Source organism: Mus pahari, chromosome 5 (genome assembly GCF_900095145.1).
Source record: "Mus pahari chromosome 5, PAHARI_EIJ_v1.1, whole genome shotgun sequence".
Taxonomy (NCBI): Eukaryota; Metazoa; Chordata; class Mammalia; order Rodentia; family Muridae; genus Mus; species Mus pahari.
The window spans coordinates 68430063-68451224 of NC_034594.1; the positions used below are offsets into that span (position 1 = coordinate 68430063).

Consider the following 21162-nt stretch of genomic DNA (forward strand, 5'->3'; position numbering starts at 1 on the left):
AAAAAAAAAAAGAAGAAGAAGAAGTAGTAGCCATGAGTCATTAGGATGGTTCTGCAGTAGCTGGAGGCTCCCCTGGAGCCTTCTCGCTATGGAACCTTTCAAGCTATAATGAAGGCTCTCTGCAGTGCTGGAGACTGGACCTAAAGCCTCACATGTTCTAGGCGTGTTCTACTACTGAGTTATAGCCCCAGCCCTGAACGCTCCTCACAGGCTACTTCATGGCTAATAAATACAGCCTTTATAGCTGCATTAGAAGAAAATGTGTGCTCTGGGAAACGAGGCAGAACGATTGTGCTTTAAGCTTAGTAAGCATGCCCTTGTGATTAGCTGCAGGGTGGACACGAGATCTCCTGGCTGTCATAACTAGGTCTCCAAGCAGCTGCTCTGCTTTGCTAAGAGACTTTATTGAGCTGAGAGTTGGTTTATTATCACCATGACAGCTAGGACACACAATATTACCCCTTGAATAAGCATGCACCAGGTGTGTGCTTAACTTGGCATGTAGCAATAAGGCCCTGAGGTGGCACACCAGCCTTGTGGCTCAGCCACTGTCACTGGCCCTGTCCTCTTAGCACTAAGAGCAGACCCTGTGTGGCTTTTCTGGACAGTTACATGTGAAACAAGGGAGGTGACACCTTGATACTGGGAAGTTCCTGCTGCGTGTCTTTCCTGATCTAGATGCAGCTGTGGCTTCCTCATTGGCCCTCCCTCAGACACAGTCTGCTTTTAAGGAAGCAAGGTTTACATAAGCAAGATATACGTACAAGCTCAGCTTGCGACATCTGTGGCCAGGCCCACAGTGGGAGGTATCAAAGGCCCGGCTCTTGAAACCAAGAGGAGGAAGGATAGTTGGGGACCAGGGGAGGGACTGGGACGGGCAGAACAGAGAGCTGACCCTTGGATGTAGCCTCCTGGACAGCAAGCCCAGGCCGGAAGCCTGATGAACAGATGTCTGAGGTAGAACAGGCGGGAGATGGAAACAGAACCCAAGTCCCTGGGACAATGTGTCATCTTCAGACCTGTGTGCCTCTAGGGTTCCCCAGGGAGGAATGTCACCATTTTAAGATTCCTGGGGGGTGGGGTAGGGGTGTGTGTCCTAACTTCAAAGAGTTTGCTGAAGTTTGCTGAAGTCTAGCAAGTGCTGGGATGTCCATTCCCCTTCCGAGTGAACTGAGTCCCCGTCCTGGACATCTTTGTCAGATCCCAGGGAATCCGTCCTAAGGTCTGAAGTTTCCCACAGGAAGTCCATGGTTAGCGAGCTGAGGGGGAACACGGGAGAAAGTCACTGAATGTCACTGTCAGCCTCTATTGGCTGCATGACTCTGCCATGATGTACTTAGTGGGGAAAGGCCCGTGCCACCAAGCCGTGCCACCAAGCCTGACAACCTGAGATCAGGCCCTGGGACCCACATGGTAGAAAGTGGGAGCTGACTTCTGAAAGCTGTCTTCTGAGTTTCACTTATACCACGGCACATGCTGATCACCCCCAAAATTAGAAACAGGTTTTTGTTTTTAAAAAACTAGACTTTTAAATTTTTTTTTTTTAGAATTTGAGAGCTGGGGTCTTGGAAATAAAAATCAAACCTGCTATTCTAGAACAAAGTCTAGAGCATTTAGGGACCCACTTGAGGCCACAGTTCTTAGTGACAGTGCCAGCTCCTGTTTCCCTAGAGCCTTTCACACCTGCCAGGTGTCCAAAACTCTGTCTCCTGCTGGCTGGTACAGCTGAGGAAGGCAGCTGGCAGCCCTGCTTTGTAGACATATCTCCTTCTGTGTCTATGGAAGCTGGGCTGTGCCACTTAATATATTTTAATATTCTGAAGCCTTTACTTAGCAATTCCTAAGATGGCTTCTTTCAACTGCCCAAACACCTTCTCTACAGTGCTGGCAGTGGTGATAAGCTCGGATGGGAAGGAAGGGTGGTTACCATGCATGGCCCCCTGAGGATTAGCCTAAGGTTTTAATTATCTTTATTTAAAACTGATGACCATACATCTCCAGACTTTTCCATAGCTTAATTGGAACATATCTATGTCACGAAGGAAGTAAGGCTCAAGTGGTTTTGTGTTTCGTGAGCTATACAACTGTTGCATAGAAGCAATTTAATGATCCTAGACTTTGGTGCCTGCCATTCTGATAACATGTCTTTTAAGTAAGATGTTAAAAGTCATGGGAAATGTGTTCGTGTTAAGATTTTCAAGGTTGCCTGGTTCTGGCCTCTACATGTGGCTTCTCTCTGATTCACTTCTGCCGCTCCTGTTTCTGTTTCCCCCTCCACTCTTCTTCCAACAGGCACAGCCTGAGCTGGAGTATGGGAATCCCTACACCTGGGTGAGGTGGTCAGATCATTTTGCTGTGTGACTCTAACTGTGTGCAGTGACGGATCATAACCGTGGTGCTTTTTACTAACTTCCTGGCTGCTTTTCCAAAAAGCCAAGTCCGTCTGCTGGGCTCCACCCAGGACACTATGAGTCAGGAGGGCCTGGCTCTCAGAGTGAGCCTCCTGGCCTGTGGATGGGGCCCTAGATCCAGTATGCCGTACCTGGATCCCGCTCACCAGCAGGAGCTGAGTATTGGCTGTTGGTCACCTATCATGGTTTCTCCGAAGAACCCACCAGACCAAGAACTCCCAGGGCCTCTCTGTGTCCTTTTAAAGGACTTAGGTGTGAAGAAATCACTTTACTTAATAAACCCCATTCTTTCCTAATCTGTATCTATTCAAATAAGAGGACCAGCTGGCAGTTTTCCTGGGAAAATTACCTTTGAGAAAAAGATTCCAATTTCAGCAACAAAAATAAAGCCCTTTGGTCTAAACCTAATGAATTCTGCAAACCTATAGCCTCTTCTCTGAGATTACACAGAGAGACGATTTTATTCTAAAGCCCCTGGGCTTCATTTATTCTCCACTTCAGAATTATTTGGAAAATTTACTTTTATGTTCATGGCCATCATTAATAGTTAGTGTTGTGCATCGGCTAAGCATGCTTGATCCTCCAAGGTCCACAGAGAGCTGGATAGAAGAACTAACTGGGCATGGGAATTCCCCCCCCCCCCCATCTCACACACTGAGCTGCACAAGCAGTCCTAGCCCGGTGAGGCAGGCCAGCTAGGAAGAAGCACAAGATTGAGGATGTGCCCACAGTGTCCGTCCTCTGGCCACAGAGCACCTGTGCGGTCACATGGTGACCGGAGCCGTTCTTGGACCTTTAAGGAATCAAATGCATTTGAACTTGTTTCTAGACCTCATCTTTTTGTTTTCAACTGAAAGTCCATTTTGAGGGCCCATCCTTGGGCTTCGTGTGGCCAAGGCAGTGGCCAAAGGCATTTTGGACTTGACTTCACAGTGTCTTCTCTTTCTAAAATTAACTTGAATGCCTCAAGTGTGCCACTGGCTTCAACTCACGAGTTTCAATGAACCTTTCTTGTTTTGTTTCCCATTTTAAAGACCTCTGAATGTGCTCCGCGACTTACATAGAGAAACAGACAGCACACATTGTCTATCTGAATGGCTGCATAGCAGCTGCAAAGGGTTTAGAACACATTGAACACATTTCAGAAATGTTTTTGGAAGGGTTTTTTTTTTTTTTTTTTTTACATGTTCCTGTTTCACTTAGAAACTTTAAATTGTGTGGTTTTGTTTTTTTTTTTTTTTTTTTTTTGAGTTGTTGCAAAAGCAGGCCTATAGTTTATAATGAAGATTACATAACTATGGAGTCCGAGTCCGTCTGTCATGTACTTATCCTGCATTAGTACCGTCCTCTTGCTACACTGAAGTGAGGCTCACCCAGTACTTTCCACAAGCCATGCCCTCCTGGCTGCTGGTGTGCCCATCAGGTAGCCACATGTGCCTTCAGAGGCTACCAGGCTGTGCAGGAGACTCACGGACACTCACATGCCCCTCATGGTGGCCCTGGACTTTATTCATCTTTGTGAATATTGTCAGAGCTGTGGAAGTGCTGGTGGGGCTAAAGAACTTGCCTAAGGGCACAGGACAGACCTTGCATTTGCAGTCTGGGACTCAGGGCTGAGACAGATAAATCCTCTTCCACCTTTACCAGATGTGAGGCCACTCTCCCTTTTCCCGTGTTTGAAACTATTTTGGTTTCTGGTGGGTTTTACCTTGAGTCAACAGCTCTTTCCTCAAACATGGTTCCTAATGCCATAAAATAGACGGTTGCCTATAGAGCACTTCCAGATGGCCCTGCCCGAGGCTCGAGGTGGCACTTCCCAGCCTTCCGAGTGCTGTGACCTTTCACACAGTTCCACATGCTATGGACCCCCCCAACCATAAAGTTATTTTCACTGCTACTTTATAACTGTAATTTTGCCACTGTTATGAGTCACAATGTAAATATCTGATGTATCACCCCTGTGAAAGGCTCACATATTTGACACCCTAGGGGTTGGGGCCCACAGGTTGAGAACCAATGACTTTGGGGGGGGGGGCTAGAGGGAGAAGAGAGCCAGGCAGTTTTTGGATGGTTTGGTTGGGTTTGGGTTCTTCCTGGAGGACACATGAACATTGAGTATATCTTCATTCTCATCTGTCAAAACAAAGCTAGAAGAGTGGATCACTAAAGCGACTCCCTGAGGTTTGCTAGTCCTTCCTGGGAGACTTCTGCACTCCGTTGTGGGTTACACTGACATGAATTACGCAGACATGAATCTTAGGGACACAGCCTCTTCGGGCTACATTGTCCAGTACTTACCCAGAATCTAACTGAGTTGGGCAGGCCACTATCCTCTGGCCTGGCGTTCAGCCTTCTTGAAATGTTGGGTTTCCACAGCACTCACCTAAGATTGGACACAAGAAAACTGCCCAGAGAAGCAGTTTACATCAAACCATGGGCCTCGCTCCACAGGAGGGGATGGCACAGGCACCATGCTTGCTGGGCATTTGATGAGTTGCAGTGGGGTAGGAGGCATGTTGGCAGGTTTGTGTGTGTATGTGTGTGTACACATGTGTGTGGGGATTGCTTTCTGTTGCCCCGGGGCTGCTCCCATTCATTCCCTTCATCTCCTCTGCAGAGAAGGCTCAGTGTATTCCTGGATAAGTGCTGCTCTATGGTTTGTACCTGCGCAGTTAATGACACTGATGTGACCTCTTCTTTCTTTGTTGAAACAGACTAACGGTTATGACGGAGACTATTGTGGATCCCAGTCCCTAAGTAGAAGATCTGGCAGGGTTAGTACAGCGAGCCAGCATGGCAAATGCTCTGAGGGGATGGCTGCTTCTGTGTGTCTAAAATACATTACTAAATTTAGTTACTTTGCCCTTTTTGTGTTACCCTGGCTCTTTTTACCCCCCAGCGCATTCTAACATTCTCAAATGTTAGTATTCAAGCATTCTTAGCATGATTTGCATTCTAGACGCTAACGGTAAGAAGCCGATAAGCATTCCTAAAAATACCCAGGATGCAGAATCAGCTTGTCCACTGTCGGCCTCCCTCATGTGTGTCTGTTGGTGATTCGGCTCCCACGTGGATGGAAGACCACCATTTTCAGTTTCTCAAATTTCAAGCTTGCAAGTCTAATGTTTACCTTAAATGCATGCGTGAGAGCCTGTACTTTTCTGATGAGGAAAAGGAAGGGAAGAGGGGTCAGAATTCTGATGTTTTGAGTGCTCACAGGAGAGGGTGAGTGAGGGCAGACATCCTAATGAAGAAACCAGAGCTGGAGGGAGGCTCAGAGCACTGGAGGGAGCCTGGGATCTGTCAAGGATTGTTGGGCCTTTCAGAAGGTTAAATTGGGCACATTTTAATTAAGCCTCATGATCCAAACAGATTAATCTGAGTTAAATGACCTAATACCTTCCTGTTCTTAATGTCATTTTTCCCCTTCTGGAAATAAGTTTCTTGTGTAAAATTTAATTTATTTTAATTATATTAAGATAGCATTTAGTCACTTCCATTCCATTTCTAGGCTTTAGATTACATGCGCGCGCGCGCACGCGCACACACACACACACACACACACACACACACACACACACACACAGTAAGCCAACATTCTTGGCTTTCCCAAACTGGCCGAACAGGTTGCTTGAGCCTTCTGGAAACCTGTTTAAGATTGCCTGTGTTTTTTTTATATGTCCCCTTCTGAGCTTCTCCAGTTCCAGACTTCAGAGACCTCCTAGTCCAAGCCTTCTGTCCTGTCACCCTTCACACTGACACCTGAGCCTTTAAAGTACCTCAGGGACAGAAGCCTGCAGTCAACTGCCTGTGCAGGGCCTTCAATAGTGTTGCCAACTGTGCCCAAGTTGTGCCTGCAGAGCTGGCTACCACAGCTGCCGTGTTTCTATATTGACTAGCTGTGACTTTAACCCCAAGTGCATTGTTTCGCCATAACTGAAGGTATTTGGTAGCTCTTAGATCTAGCTTCCTCCCAATGCTACCTTCTTTATACATGATGTAAATTTGTCATCCTGTCTGTGGCTCGGGGTGGCATCGAGCTGTGGGTCATACATAGATCCAGTACTAATTTGCCTTAATGATTTTAGTTAAGGTTTAGGCAATGCTTCTAAAAGTCAAATCCAAAATAGCCTGATGATAAAACTGTTCACAGAGTGAAAGTGGATGTAAAATTGGTTTAACAAGGAGCTAGAGAGAGTCACATGACTGACGCCTTACTTTATCTAAGTCGGAACTTAAGAAACGCTAAGCGCAGGGCAATCTGGAGGAAAGAGTGAGTGGGATGGACGAGCTAGGCAGATGTGAAAGAAGCAGACACTTGCCTGATAAGAGCCTGGGAATGTCTGTCTTCTCTCTGCTTGATCCTTTGTGTGTAATGTCACCGCTCCTGAGCCCTTCCCCCACATTCTCTGTGGCCTGATGCTTTACAGTGCATATTCAAGGCTCACTACTCCCCCACCTCCCTGCTGCCTGGGATCCTCTCAGCCTCCCTTGCCTCTCTTCATGGAGGTGCTGGGCTAGGCTGAAGAAAAAGCTGACTTTTTTTTTTTTTTTTGCAATAGAAAGGATTTCAGTTACCTAAGGAGATATGCAGAGAGGGAGAGAGTTGAGCCTGTGAGGGTTTGACATGAAGTTCAGAAAGCAACTGGTTAATAATAGACCATTATTAACTTGACTGGGTCAGAGCTCTGACATGTGAAAGGCTGCCCAGACGAACTTGCTAAGAGTTTGTGCTACAGACTCTTCATAGGAACCGGACAGCTCCTGGATCCTAACACTGGTGTGCCCACGCTTCCTTTGTGAATGTAAGGAAGCACTCACCGCTTACACACTTCTCTCCTTTGGTGCTCAGAATTCCAGCTACGGCAGCGGCGATGGCCGAGTCTCTACTTTGTCGTCCTGCAGGGAGGAGAAGTTGGTTGGTTTCCATTTAAATCTTTCACATCCTCTCTTCAGAAACTGCAGGTTCTGTAGCATGCATCCTTGTATGTGGACTTCTGCTCCCCCCAACCTAGTTCACAAGTTTCTCTTGAAATGATGTTCCACTGAACTTCTGAGCAGTGATTAACATTCAGACTTGCCCCACTGACCTGTATTTAATGTAAACTGTCACATTCTACCATGAGTGAACCAATGGGATGCTTGTGTATATTGTCTTCCAGTTATAACTGATCCAAAGGGAAAACACTTGAAACAGCCTGGACCTTCTTACCTCCTTTCTGAAAATGAGACTTTCTAGGCATTGTGCCCTTTGTGGCATTGTGTCAAGGATGCTCTGACCTTGGCATGGAAATCCAGTCCAGTCTAGCTATCTGTAAACACTGATGGGCGTTGACCTGGACAGGTGACTTCTATTTACTGAAGAGTCCTACCTGCTGGGGCTGACATGTCCCAGTTTAAGGTTCATCTACTCACCAAACCAGGGAACCAGTTTAGGTAGGGGGGAACTGAGTGGGCCCAAATAAGTCGGCGGGATGGGAATCCCACCTGAGTCTTCTACCCAGAACACAGCTCATCACTGGCCAGGTCCCACTATCCCAGCAAAGGGTTATCAGAATTGATAGAAGCCTGAATAAAGAGGAGAGGCTGGAGGACGGCTCAGCAGTTAAGAGCACTGGCTGATCCTGCAGAGGACCAGAGTTCCATTCCCAGGAGCCACGTGGCAGATCTCTGCCGTCTACAACTCCTGTTCCAGAGAATCCGGCACCCTCTCCTGGCCTTCATATACACCAGGCATGCATATAATATACTTTTATATATGCGGACAAAACATCCAAACACATAAAATAAAAATAAGTCAATCTTTTTTTTTTTAAGTTAAGAAATAAAGAGGAAACAAAAAACAAAACAAAACAAATAAAAACTAAGGGATTAAAGGCTATCCCTGGGCAGAAAGCGTCTGTACTCCGGGAATTACATCAGCACTGGAGCTGGCTGCTCAGACATAGAACACACCATTCTCCAGACTGGATCTCAGGATTCTAATACTTAGCTTGCCAGTGTGCATGCCCGATTCACTTTTATTGTGTAATGCCTAACCAAGGGGGTGAGACAGGAGACTGTCCCTGGTGAAACAGCTACTATTTAAGCAGAAGCTGAGATCCCTGTATGTTTCTGGTTCAGAGTTTCCCCCACCAAATCTTAAATATCAGATCTCAGATTACAAAGACTAAAGAACCCATTATGATCTTGGCGTGTGTGAGTACCATTCACTCACACACTGACATAAAGTTCTAAGTTGATCTGATGTAACCATTCTGGTTCTGTCAGCGGGCTGCTGTTTCTCTAACCATCCCTCCCTCCCCCTGCCCAGCAAGTGCATGCCAAAGCTGTGATAACACTGAAGTCGTGATATCGCCAAAGGCTGTTTTGCCTGGTGTGCCCAGTGCTAATCCACCTGTGACATGGAGTGAGTTCACCTCTCCCCATCTGCCTGACCTGACTCAACTGTTTTCTCTGATTGCAGGGACTCTCTTGCTCCAACCTTGGCCTTCCCAGCAGTGGCCCTGCTTCCAAACCCCTGTCTATCCAGAATGGAACCCGGGTCTGTTCCCCTGCCCTCTCCTTGCAAAGCACTTGGCGGCTGACGCACTTAGAGGGCAGTTCAACCTCTTCAGTGTGCAGTCACGGGGCCAGGCTTAGGGCTGTTTGGATTGGCGTGGCTAGCTTGCTAGGACTTTTCTCTATCTCCTAAAAAAATGTAATTTAGGACCTAATATGGAAAAATAGGAGGATTCTGTGAAATGTATACTCAAGGAAACAAAACAAAAAACAACCCTCAAGCCGAGAGAACTGGTCTCTTGGGTTTCTCTGTTTCCAGCAATTGTTCCTCATTTGGGGTTCCAATTTGATTTTTTTTTTTAAATATTTTTCTTTTGTAAATGAGTCCAGGAAACAACCTGCCAGATCTCTGTGCACCCCACCTCCTGCATCTTGGGCAGAACTGGGCATTTCTTGGACTCTGTCCCTTTCCTGTTTTCTCAAGGCCGAGGTTTGGTCCAAAATGGGCCTTTGTTGCCTTGGGCTTTTGAGCTCTGTTGCGGCACAAGGGTGCCGTGTTAGAAATCCCAGTGCACACACTTTTGGGGAAGTTGAACTGTTCTCTCCGTTGCGGGCAGACTCAGCTGCTGGCAGGTCTGCTGTTTGGTCCTGCTCCCTCCCCTGCTCTTGCCTGTGCCCAGTGCCTCGGGTCTGTATGTAAGCCCTGACTCGCCTCTGTGGCTGACTCCTGTTCCTCAGAGGACTGCTCTGCATCCCAGCATTACCCTTGTAGCTCTGTGTTACTCTGTATCCTAGGTGTGTATCCGCTTGGATGTTCATCCCTGAGCAGCTAGCAGCCTTACCCTCCCCTTTGTGTCTTAACTGGGGCTGTGACCTGATAGGAATACTCATGCCCTCTCTTTTCTTTTTGAGACAGGGTTTCTCTGTAGCCCTGGCTGTCCTAGAACTTGCTCTGTACACCAGGCTGGCTTTGAACTCAGATCCTCTTGCCTCTGCCTCCCTAGTGCTGGGATTAAGTGAGTGCCCCCACCAGCCAGGCAGCTATACCCATTCCAATATGATACATTCTGTCTGTAGTTTTTTGTCTTTTGTTTTTTGTTTTTCTGTACCTGAGGGAATAGTTCAAGGTCCTTCTGCCACCTCTAATATCTGAATCCAAAGGTACTCATGCCCCTCAGATAAAGTAGTGTGTCACTTACATAATATAACACACCTGCCTGGGGACTTTAAATCACCCCTGGCTCACTCATGATGCCTAACATGTGAATGGTGTGGAATTGTTGGTACGCCGTGTTCAGAGGCTGATGCAGACAGAATCTGCCCCGTTCAGTACAGATTGGATTTTTGTTTGCTTGCTTTGTTTTTTATCTGATTTTCAGATGTTTTTGATCCTTGGTTAGTTGAACCCTTGCTTAGTTAAACCCAGGACATGGGGTTGAGCTATGGGGTACCTGGATGGCAGTTAACCTTGCCCAGTGGCTGTGTACACCTGTTGGCTTTTCTACAGGTCTTCTTCCAGCATCCTCTGAAAAGAAATGACTAGGGGGAAAAAAAAAACCACTCCAAAGATGCTGGGGAAGTTTGTGATTTTAAAGTTAGAAACTGTATTGTTTACCTTTCCTGTAAGTGTTGGGTCTCTGTCTGATCCCCTAAAAACACTTTTTTTCTAACCACCCTACTATAGTTATTTAGTTACCAGACCTCTGGGCTTGGGGGTCTTACTGCTACTGTCTGTTGTTGTTTACCCAAGGTCTAAAGTCTGTGGTTTGCTTTCCTCCTGCAGCCCTTCGTTCTGTGCAATGCTGCCCGGCCTGCCGGGAGTTACTGGGTGTGTGTGCTCCCCACCCCTGCCGTGGGTGCTCCCCACCCTGCTGTGCGTGCTCCCCTCTGCCCACTGCACATGCTCTGGCACCTGGCGTCCCGTTTCCTGCCCTGCTGGGAAGCGGCTCCTTACTCACAGTTTACCCACCGTTTGTGGTCTCATCAGTCAGATCTGGGCTTTCACGCTCCTGACTGCTGACAATGGCTGTCACCCTGTTCCATCTCTCCTCTTGGAAGACTTGTTGAAGGTTCTTAAGAAGGAAACACTGACAACATTTGCCTAGTGGAAGAAAAACAGACGGCTCCTGAATGTATTGACAGCCATAACAGATTCTAATCCACTTTGCCATAGTACTTTGGAAATTTCCAGTTCTAAATGTAGGTTCTTACATTCTGCAGTAAACTAGGTTTTCAAAGTCACCGTATTAATAGTAGCCATGAATTTCTACCACAGTGCACTCTTAGGAGGGGTTAGGTATGTATACATGGCTAAGCTGGCCATTATTCTCTAAAGAGGAATAAGGAAAATTAAAGTGTTTTTAAATGGGACAGAGTTTGACACCGCTGCCAGAGACCTCATAATCTTCTTTCTCAATAATTAATTGCATACAATTTTTAAGGTAACCAACTACTGTTTTCTGTGTAACAATCCTGAAAAGATATAAAATGTCTAACATAAATGATAATTACTGTAATGTTTTGTTCCCGAGCCACTTCCCACAAGAATAATTGTGTAAGCAAGGCATATGAGGATGCTTTGAGGATCTTCAGGGTGTCTCAGTTACTTGCCTCAATCTTGATTGGCCATTCTTGTGTGGAATGTCTCTCAGAATAACCATTTTTAATGCTCTCTTGGAGATGAAATCGCATGTCAACCAATGGCTACTTGGACCTCTCACTCTCTCTTGATTTCCGCACCCTCTTACTCTATGTGGCTCTCTGAAGAGCTGAAGAGAGTGGCGTAGAGCCTGCATGGTGTTTTCCTGAGTCTCTCCCTGGCACTCGTCACCCCTGCTAACCTTACCTGTCCCTGTGTTCTGTGTGGTCCTTTGAAAGAATGCCCTGTTCTGACGGTCTGTTCCCATCGCAGGCGTCCATGCTAGATGACAGCAGCCTCTATGGGGCTCGGAGGGGAAGCGCCTGTGGTTCTCGAGCAGTAAGGCGCTTTTCATGTTTTCCATCATGCCTCACTGTGTGCTGCATGACCCAGGGGTGTTTGCTGGATGGTGACCAATGTCACAGGAGGAAACACTGTCTGTGTTTTCCTTTGTGATAAAGGTCATGGATGATGGAATCAGGAAATTTTTACTTGTTAATTTTGTGTCCTCCTGACTCGTTGGTTTGTTCTGAGGTCAGGGGGAGACTGGCCTTGCTTGGATGGGTTTTGTCTGTTTCAATCCCCGAGACTCCCGAGTAATGTAATGAGCAGTGAATTTCTGGACCTGAGAAAAGGAAACGGGGGGGGGGGAGGTGGCTAGACAGACCCTCAGGGTTGCTGTAACAGTGCTGATCCCACTTTGCAGGACTTGCCACTGTCCCTGTACACCCTTGAGACAGCTAGTACTTGCGCATGTAGTAACCTCATCTTGACACTCTGGGAGGAGTTTCCAGCCATCTTAGCCAGGATCTAGGAGGAGTGTCTCTAACAGGAAGTAGAGATGAGCCCTGCATGCATGTTCTCTTCTTCATGGCTGCACACCTGTGTGGGCCTGTCCTAACAATCTTTCACATGGTCAGTGAGGTGGGGGTGGGATTCGAACTCCGAGCCTTCTGGCTCACATTAGCTCCCCATTGGCCACCCTGTCTCCTAGGCTTCTCTTCCAAGGGATCACGTCAGGCCAGCTAGGCAGAGAGCTGTTCTGACTAAGGATCCTTAAGTGGGAGGAACAGCATGCCGTGGTCCCTGTGTCTCTGTACGTCCCACACCTGAGGGCAAACTTGTCTTTCTCTGGTGAAGAACTGTGGGTGGGATGCCTCTGCAGGCCTGACCACACTGGTCACAACACCAAACACAACACAACACAACAAACACGTCAGTGACTGCTGGACATGACGTGAGGAACCTGCAATCATGGTCTAGCTGCTCACTTTCAGGAGGGTCAAGTGAGGTCAGCTAGTCTGAGAAGGGTCCTCACCTGGGAGCCCTGGGCTGACAGGAAGCAGCAGGAGGCATAGTCCCTCCAACAGTGGCTAGTGAAGAGGCGGAGTCATTTGTCCATTCATCCAGCAAACGTGTCTTGGGTGCACTGGGCTTCATCTGCTCAGTGGAGAATCACTGGGAACTGACTAGATGCGTGCTCTGCTCACTGGGGCTGGCTCTCTGGTGGGCAGACAGACAGATACAGACAGAGAGCTGGTACTTGAAATAGGATCAGAAGCACCTTTGAAGATCCAGAGTCATAGGTTCCAACGAAGATGCTTGCTGGCCTCCCAGCCCAGAGGTCAGTCCAGCATCTGTCCCAGGGCAGGCGGCTGAATACAAACTAAGGGTTAGAGGCTACAGCCTGGTGGCTGTCATCTTCCTTAATCAGAAGTTAGAAAGACTGAATGGCCAGGAAGACAGGTCCACATCCAGAAAACAGGTCCTCCCGGGAGAGGTGACAAAGAAGCAAGACCTTCCCTGCCAGCTCCCGTCCTTACTCGTTTCTGAGCCGGGATGCAAGCAGCTCGGGGATCTCAAAAACTGCCACTACCTGTCCATTGGGCAGTTTGTTGACCATGTAAGATGTCCCTACCCAAGTAGGATGATGCTTGGTGTTCTCTGCATCTCTACCCTGTGGACAATCCAGTTGTGTCTTATCCTTGATAGACATTTACCTGAGCACGTGGCAGATGTGGGCTCCTTTTCCAAGCCTGGTTTGCCCCCTAACCCTCGCCTCTCTTTCCTCTCTGCTGTGTGTGTGGCTAACCCCCACACTGACTGAAGTGTGATCTTGGTGGCTTTTGATCTCTTTGCCTCTTTGCTGACCCTGTTCCTTTGTTTCTATCTGTGCATCCTGTGGTGGCTCCGTGACAGCCCTCAGAATATGGCGGCCACCTCAACTCCAGCTCCAGGGCCTCTTCTAGGGCCAGCTCTGCAAGGGCCAGTCCTGTGGTAAGTATGCTTCCTGCCCTGCTGCCCTTTTGCTTGCTTCCTTCCTTCCTTCCTTCCTTCCTTCCTTCCTTCCTTCCTTCCTTCCTTCCTTCCTTCCCTCCACTTCCCTGTCCTTTTCCTCTTGCCCCTACCCCTTGTCCTTCTGTGCCTTAGAAATGACCACTGTCTTTGAAAACCAGCAAAAGATAAAGCTAGAAGTCTCTTGTTTTATTTCAGGTCTGGGATTGGGAAATGGTTTTGAGTTCAGAAGATGCTCTTGGGGGTAAGGGGGTGTCTCAAGGACGGTAACAGAAAGGAAGTTATTAGTGATGCTCAGTAATGAGGCCTGAGAGGGAGAGGTCCATGCTGGGCATATAGACTGTAGCTACATGTGTACATGTACTATTTTTTACAGTTTAAAATTTGGGAGGCTTGACTCCGGAATTTAGCATGGCCTGTAAAGTGATGAGGTTATCAGATCGGCCCGTGACGAGTTTGAAGCACAAGCCTATAAATGCCTTGCCGTTCTCATTACTGCTTAGGTTACCTCGTGTCACATCTGCTCGGAAACTGCTTAGAAGGTGTCACTGGGACCCTGCTCTCCTGTCTGTGGCTCACCACATGCCGGGTCCTACACAGTTCGTCCCCCCATCGGTGGCTTCCTTTGAGGCTACTTTAACATTATCTAACCAAGGAATTGTTTTGCATATGGTTGTGGGATGTATGGGGAGATATCTGCTGTCTTCCTCTCTTGCTGTTTACATAAATATTTTGGGACAGAGCCTCTCACTAGGCCTGGTTCTTGCTGATTTTCTGGCTAGTCAGCAAGTGCCCGGAATACTCCTACATGGTTGCTGGGATAACAGCTGTAAACCACAAAGCCAGCTGCCGCCTCTACTGCTGCCGCTTCCTCCTCCTCTTCTTCCCCCCTCCTCTTCCTCCTCCTGCTCCTCCTCCTCCTATTGCTCCTCCTCCTCCTCTTATTGCTCCTCCTACTGGTCCTCCCCCTCCTTTTTATCTTCCTCCTCTTCCTCCTCCTACTGCTCCTCCTCTTCTTCCTCCTCTTCCTCCTCCTCTTCCTCCTTCCTCTTCCTCTTTTTCCTCTTCTTCCTCCTCCTCGTCCTTCTTCTTCTTTTTAAAATGTGTTGCTAGAGATTAAACTCAGGTCCTCATCATGCCTCATAGCAAATACTTTACCAACTGAGCCACCTCCCCAGCCCCTTGTTTTTTTCTTCTATCCCCAAATGGCCTTGAATTCACTATACAGTTGAAGATATCTTTGAATTCCTATCCCTCCTGCTTCCACCTCCCAAGTGCTGAGGTTACAGGTGTATCATACGTACCACACCTGACCAGACAGTTTTGGCTGTGGTAGGGAGACACACCCAGGCTATAGCATCGGTGTGGGTGGAGGGAGGCCCACATTTGGAAAGCCATGAGTGGAAAGTGCAGACAGTCCAGGCCAATCTCTTTTGCTGGGCTCAGACATAAATACATAGTTTAAAACTCAGTTCCTGAACACTATACTGCATCCCAGATTGGTTCCTGCATCCCAGAATGCAGGGGAGCCAAGATACAGCACTTGGATTTGTTTTTTCAATTCAGTGCAGACATTTACAACTGTGATGTTTCCTGCTAGAAGCTGCTTGCCCTGGAGAAGGAGCCACTGGGATCCCTTGCAGCTATGAGCCTCCTCACTGAGTTAATGGCCTAGTGCCCCATCCCCTCTCCCATTATCTGTCTAACCTTTACATTAGAATGGCTACCCTGAGCACCTCAGGTTCTGTGGTGGTCTAACATACACAAACTAATCCATGCAGAGTCTTCAAATTGCTCAGAACAATGGTTTTTCCCATGGTAATTTTTGTGCATAATAGTCAAGTGTACACTTGAGGAATAAGTGGAGTGTTTGCAACCAAAAGAAGTCTGTAGCTTTACTTTCAAAGATTCTTAACAACCACTCCCCACCCCACCCCACCCCGCCCCGCTGCCCCAGCAGTGACTGTCTGGGGTGGCTGATTTGTCATCACTAGGTGTGGCCCTTGGATTTATTTAAGTATCAAGATGAGGTCATGATGTGGGAATGTTCATGGTTTCTGTGATTGGAAAGACTGAAGTCAGATTCAGATCATTTTGTTGTGTGTGTGCTTTCCAGATCTGTGGAAAATTTACACACATAACACAAGTTTGGCTGTTATTTCCTCATAGAGAGGTGCATTGTATGTCTTGGTCTCTGCAGCCTGTGAGGCAAGAGAAGTGATGTCTGTGTTGTGGGGAACTGGGGGTGTGGTCACACTTTCCCTTCTGTGCTACTGTGAGAAATGCATCAATCCAGCAGAGCTCTGTATTCCCTCCGGTGATGGCTGCTAAGTCTGTCACAGAGATAATCAGTAGATGTTTCCCCCCACCCTTCCCTTCTCCGGTCACCTGTTTGTTTATTCGTTGCCCTAAAGATCCTTCGATCATTATTTCTGTTGTCATTTAGTGAGTAAAGGTCAGCACAAAGATGTGTGGAAAACTGGCTGGCCTCCCAACTCAACCTGGTACCTCACAACAGCCAGGTACCTCCACACTAACTGGGGAGCCTCCTGGATGTGGTTCTCAGGTGCAGTGACCCCTCTGGAAATGCAGGGCAGCCTCCAGGAAATTCTTCGATCAGTGGGAGGGTCACTAACCTTTGCCAGGTCCCTTTCCCAGGCCTGCTCCTGCCCTAGTCCTCCCTCGCAGGCAGGAAGGCCCACAAGTCTGAGCCAGAGCTTCTGGGTTTCTTCCCACCAGCAAGGCTGGACGCGCTCATTGGCACTTTGTTAAAGGCCGATCCAAATCGCACATCCTCCTTCCCAGCGCCTCGATAGCCCCGGGACACAGCAAAGCATTAGGTTAATGCTGGACCTGAATCTTAGAAACAACCAGAGAGAGGGCTGGTTCCATTCTTTCTTTATGCCTCTTTAGGCACCAGGGTGCTGGGTTTGTCACCCTCTGCCCTTGGGACAAACAAGGATACAGTGACCTTCCCATCCTGGCCTCTGTGGGAGACCCATGCATGCAGCAAGGCAGGGGTTAAAAGATGGAGTTAACACCACATCACAGCTCCTGCTCCTGGCTAGGGGCAAGTAGGCAGACATAAACTCCTTCAGACGAAGAAGCCCCCTGAAAGGCCTATGTGTTTGCTTGGTTTGAGCTGCCCCAGCCATAATAGGACATCGTTGTTGGTGTCCATATTGGTTCTTGGAAAATACCCCTGGTTTAGTACTTCACCAGGAGTAATTACCAGGAGCCAAAGACAGAAAAAAAATCCAAAAGTCAGCTGCAGTCCTCAAGGCTTTTCATCTTACATCTGTCAGACAGGAAGTGAGGCAGTGCTACACACGTGGGGCAGGGTGGTGCAACTGAAGAGCAAAAGTCACCAGAACAAAGGAAGTGATCGTTCATCCCCCCCCCTTTTTTTTTTTTTTGGTTTTTCGAGACAGGGTTTCTCTGTATAGCCCTGGCTGTCCTGGAACTCACTTGGTAGACCAGGCTGGCCTCGAACTCAGAAATCCGCCTGCCTCTGCCTCCCAAGTGCTGGGATTAAAGGCCTGCGCCACCAGGCCCGGCTTTCATTCCCCTTTAAAAAACATGAATATACCTCTGTGTCCATAGGCTACTGCAAGGGCCAAGACTAAAGGCTTGGGGCTCCCAATGATACAAATTCTTAGGAGAGCCAAGATGCATCAGCCCGAATATAAGTGGCAGGGGATGGTGTTCCACCTCATTCTAGCACTGCTCCCCCCTCCACTCCCACCCTTCTATAACTCCGTCCCCACCTCCACTCAGCCTTTCCATCCTAATTAGTGTTAACTGTTAGCACAGCCTAGAATCACCTGAAACCAGAGTCTCAATGGAGTAATTATCTTTACCATGTTGGTCTGTAAAAGATACTTTTAATTGCTTTAGGAGGTGCTGCCCACTGTGGGCGACACCATCCCTAGACAGTCCTGGGTTTTATAACAACAACAACAACAACAACAAAAAAAAAAAAAACTAGCCATGGTTCCTACCTCCAAGTTCCTGCCCTGACGTCCCTCGATGACAGACTGTGTCCTGGAGGGTGCAAGCCAGATAAAGCTTTTCCTTCCCAAGTTGCTTTTGGTTGGAAAGCCACAGAAAGAAATGTAGGAAGCGCCCATGTGTACACACACACCATATTTTTCTCATGTTAACTGAGCACCTAGAATATTCTGGTCATGAGTCAACAGTGTTAGGCAATGCAAACCTGCCCTTGCCCTTCATGGGATACACAGACTGGGCTAGAAGATGTTCATCAAATAAATAACATAAACATCAGCTGCACCTGCATGAGCCATGAGGGCAGGTGCGTGGAGAGAGGCAGAAGCTGGGGTTAGAAGATCTAGGCTTGAACCACAGCCAAGCAGAGCCAGGTGACACGTAGGGCGTCCTCCTCATCTAAGCCCTACAGCCCACTGGAATCCAGGAGCACTTCCACAGTTCTGGAGCATCCTTCAGGAGTGTCTCGGGTGGAGCCAGGACTCGTGCTGTCTTGTGTACTCACAGAAAAATGCTGAGCTAGCTGTCTGCCCATTCGAATTTGAAAACAAAGACAACCCCCCCCCGCCCCCCGTGATTCATGTTGCCTAAAGAGGCAAGGCAGGGTCCAGGTGAAGAGCAAGCCTGCACCTATGGGTACGAGATTGGATCTAAAACCGATGATCCACCAAGTATGGTGACTTGTGGTGGTGTAACCCCAATACTAGAGAGGCCGAGAAAGGCAGAGCCCGATTTCAAGGCTATCTTGGGCAACGCCAGTGTGATGGCTTAGTGGGTGAAGGTACCTACTGGCAAGCCTGATGATCTGAGTCTGAACCCAGAGACTCACATAGGAGGAGAGACCAAGCCCCACTAGTTGCCCTCTGACCCCTCCCCAACATGTGTCATGGCATGCACACATACCCCAAATGAATAGTACACAATAAAACCAAAAATCCCCACCCTAACAGTAAGCCTCACTGTTACCTGCATTCGAAGGGAAGCAGTCCTTAGCATGGGTGCTCCCTGAGCAGTGTTTGCTGTGTCCCTTGTTTTAAGAGGGTCGTTGCAATGGGAGCCTGTTTGCTTTCCAGAGTCTTGCTGTGGCCCGCCTGGGAGTTGGGACCATAAGGCTAGGTTCTCTCGTACCCAGCCCTTGCTTGGGTCTCTCTATCTTCTAATGGTGACATGCAAGCTGATGTTTAAAATTTCATCATGTGATTCTCATCAGAAGCCCACTGAGATAGTGCGGACTGGACTCACATGTCAACGTCCTCCTGTAGAGGACTTGGTTTTGGAAGGGTCTTTGCTTCCACTGAACTTTCTTAGAAGGGACTTTTTTTTTTTTTAGAAGGAAAAAAAAATTTAGGGGAAGAAAATTGAGACTATTTCTTGCTCTGCAGCCCAGCATGGCCTCAGATTCAAATCTTCCTTCCTCAACCTCTCAAATGTTAGAATTACAGGCATGTGCCACCAAACCTGGCTCCTGTAGATTTTAGATGTCTTCGAATACACTTAGTGGCAATGATAAAAGACTACGCCATTGGGAACCCTGTTAGTGTGGCGCTACTCTCAACTGTGGAGAACTGGGGAATAGTGATAGAAAAACTCAGTGGGTCACAAGAGTCCTGTGACTTGTCTCCTGTGCCTGCTGTGTCCAAAAGCAGCCCTTGAGCTCCACCCCTCTGTGGCCACCTCTGGTGGTGGCCTTGTCTCCTTGGCAGCCTTCACACCAGTCACAGAGCAGCCGTGAATGTGTGCTGTCTGTTATTTTCAGAGGGGCGGTGACATGCTCTGTGTCAGAGTGAAGCATTCTGTCTAGGTTACTTATCTGTCTGTCCCTTTGTGTCTGGGGCTTTCTGGGAAGGGTACAGCTGTCTGTTTCTTTCTGGGCCTGTCCTGAGGCCAACCTGACCATAGACAGATCAGGCCAGGCCGCCATCTAGTGGAGCCAGCAGGAACAGCAGATCTGTTCTATGGGGCCCCTGCCACTGGCTATTTCAAAAAGACTGACAAATAAATGCACCTTGTCAATTTTAAAACAAAACTGGATGCACACTATATGCTGAAGGGTACATTTCATGTATCTGTATTGAGATCAGGAGCCCAGTTTTAAATTTTTCTCCGCATGCTCTCTCTATCCCCTCCCCAAGTTTTTGTATTCTGCATTAGCTATATATGTTAGAGAAAAGACTATTTTTTTAACTATAGGAAGTACAAACTATGTTTTTCTCTTTATTGGCTTTTTTGAGGCCATGTAACTCAGGATGGACTGCAATTCACTCTATAAAACAGGCTGGCTTCAAACTCATAGAATTTCACCTGCCTCTACCTCCTGTGTACTGGGATTAAAGGTGCTCATCACCACACCTGGCCAAGCTATGGTTTGGATCTTTTTCCTAGATGTATTGTGAATTATAAAAGCAATGTATATACCCCATTACTAGCAAAAGCCCCTTCATTTGTGAGCATAGATCTTTAGATGTGACCATATGATTATCTGGGCTCCATATTTTCTATGCAGCATTTATTACTGACGAGCAGGAGAGAACATAGTATTTAAGCCAAGGAGTGAGAAGCCAGGAGGCTTCTGGGTGTTAGCCTGAGTCTGCTAATCTGGACTTCAAGGCTGGTGAGGCTAGGGCTACAGCAGTTGCCTGGCACGCTGCAGGCATTGACTTCTAGGTGTTAGCCTGAGTCTGCTAATCTGGACTTTCAAGGCTGGTGAGGCTAGGGCTACAGTGGTTGCCTGGCACGCTGCAGGCATTGACTTCCAACATCAACACTGCAAAGCAGGACCTGTATGTTCCCGTTCTAGGTGAAGTGCCCAGTTTTACATTGGGCTCATTAATATTCACCCTGCAGAGCAACTCACCTAAGGAATGAGGCTTCGGGCCCAGAGGAGTCGGAGAATAGGTGCCAGCCACCTCTTGTATTCCTGAACAGAATGAGCTTCATTTCCTGCCTAAATCACCCTGGCAACTCAGAACATGGGGCAGAGACGCTGAGGCAATGGCTCAGTCAGTGAAGAGCACGCAGTAATGACCTTAGCTGATGATCCTCAGCTCTCTCGTGAGAAGCTAGGCATGGCAGCTAACACCTGAAGTCCCCACTGCTGGGGAGGTGGGCACAGGAGGAGTCCTAGGCCTGCTGCTTGGCCACTGAATCAGCAAGCCCCAGCTTTGGTGAGAGCCCCTGCCTTAATAAGGTGGGAAGCGACCGAAGGAGACACTTTTGTCACATTCTGACCTCCACATGCACACACGTGCTTCCAAACATAAACATGCACACATGCATACATACCCAAGGAGAGGGGAGCAGGGCTCTTCC

General features: G+C 47.9%; 1 protein-coding gene across 22 annotated transcripts in view; it reads left to right on the top strand.

Annotated features, from left to right (window-relative positions):
- The window catches only part of Lrrfip1 (LRR binding FLII interacting protein 1), a 130392-nt gene that overhangs the window by 81104 nt on the left and 28126 nt on the right, over positions 1 to 21162 (top strand). For 8 of the 22 annotated variants that reach the window (XM_029539324.1, XM_029539325.1, XM_029539326.1 and 5 more), the window contains exons 7-13: positions 2293 to 2331; positions 5126 to 5185; positions 7264 to 7329; positions 8878 to 8955; positions 10696 to 10740; positions 11824 to 11889; positions 13750 to 13827. The exons of 8 other annotated variants lie outside the window; for them this stretch is intronic. In XM_029539324.1, the coding sequence (XP_029395184.1) occupies positions 2293 to 2331; positions 5126 to 5185; positions 7264 to 7329; positions 8878 to 8955; positions 10696 to 10740; positions 11824 to 11889; positions 13750 to 13827 (432 nt within the window). The remainder of the gene's footprint in view (positions 1 to 2292; positions 2332 to 5125; positions 5186 to 7263; positions 7330 to 8877; positions 8956 to 10695; positions 10741 to 11823; positions 11890 to 13749; positions 13828 to 21162) is intronic. 6 more of the 22 variants (XM_029539314.1, XM_021197764.1, XM_029539315.1 and 3 more) reach the window with 5 other exon arrangements.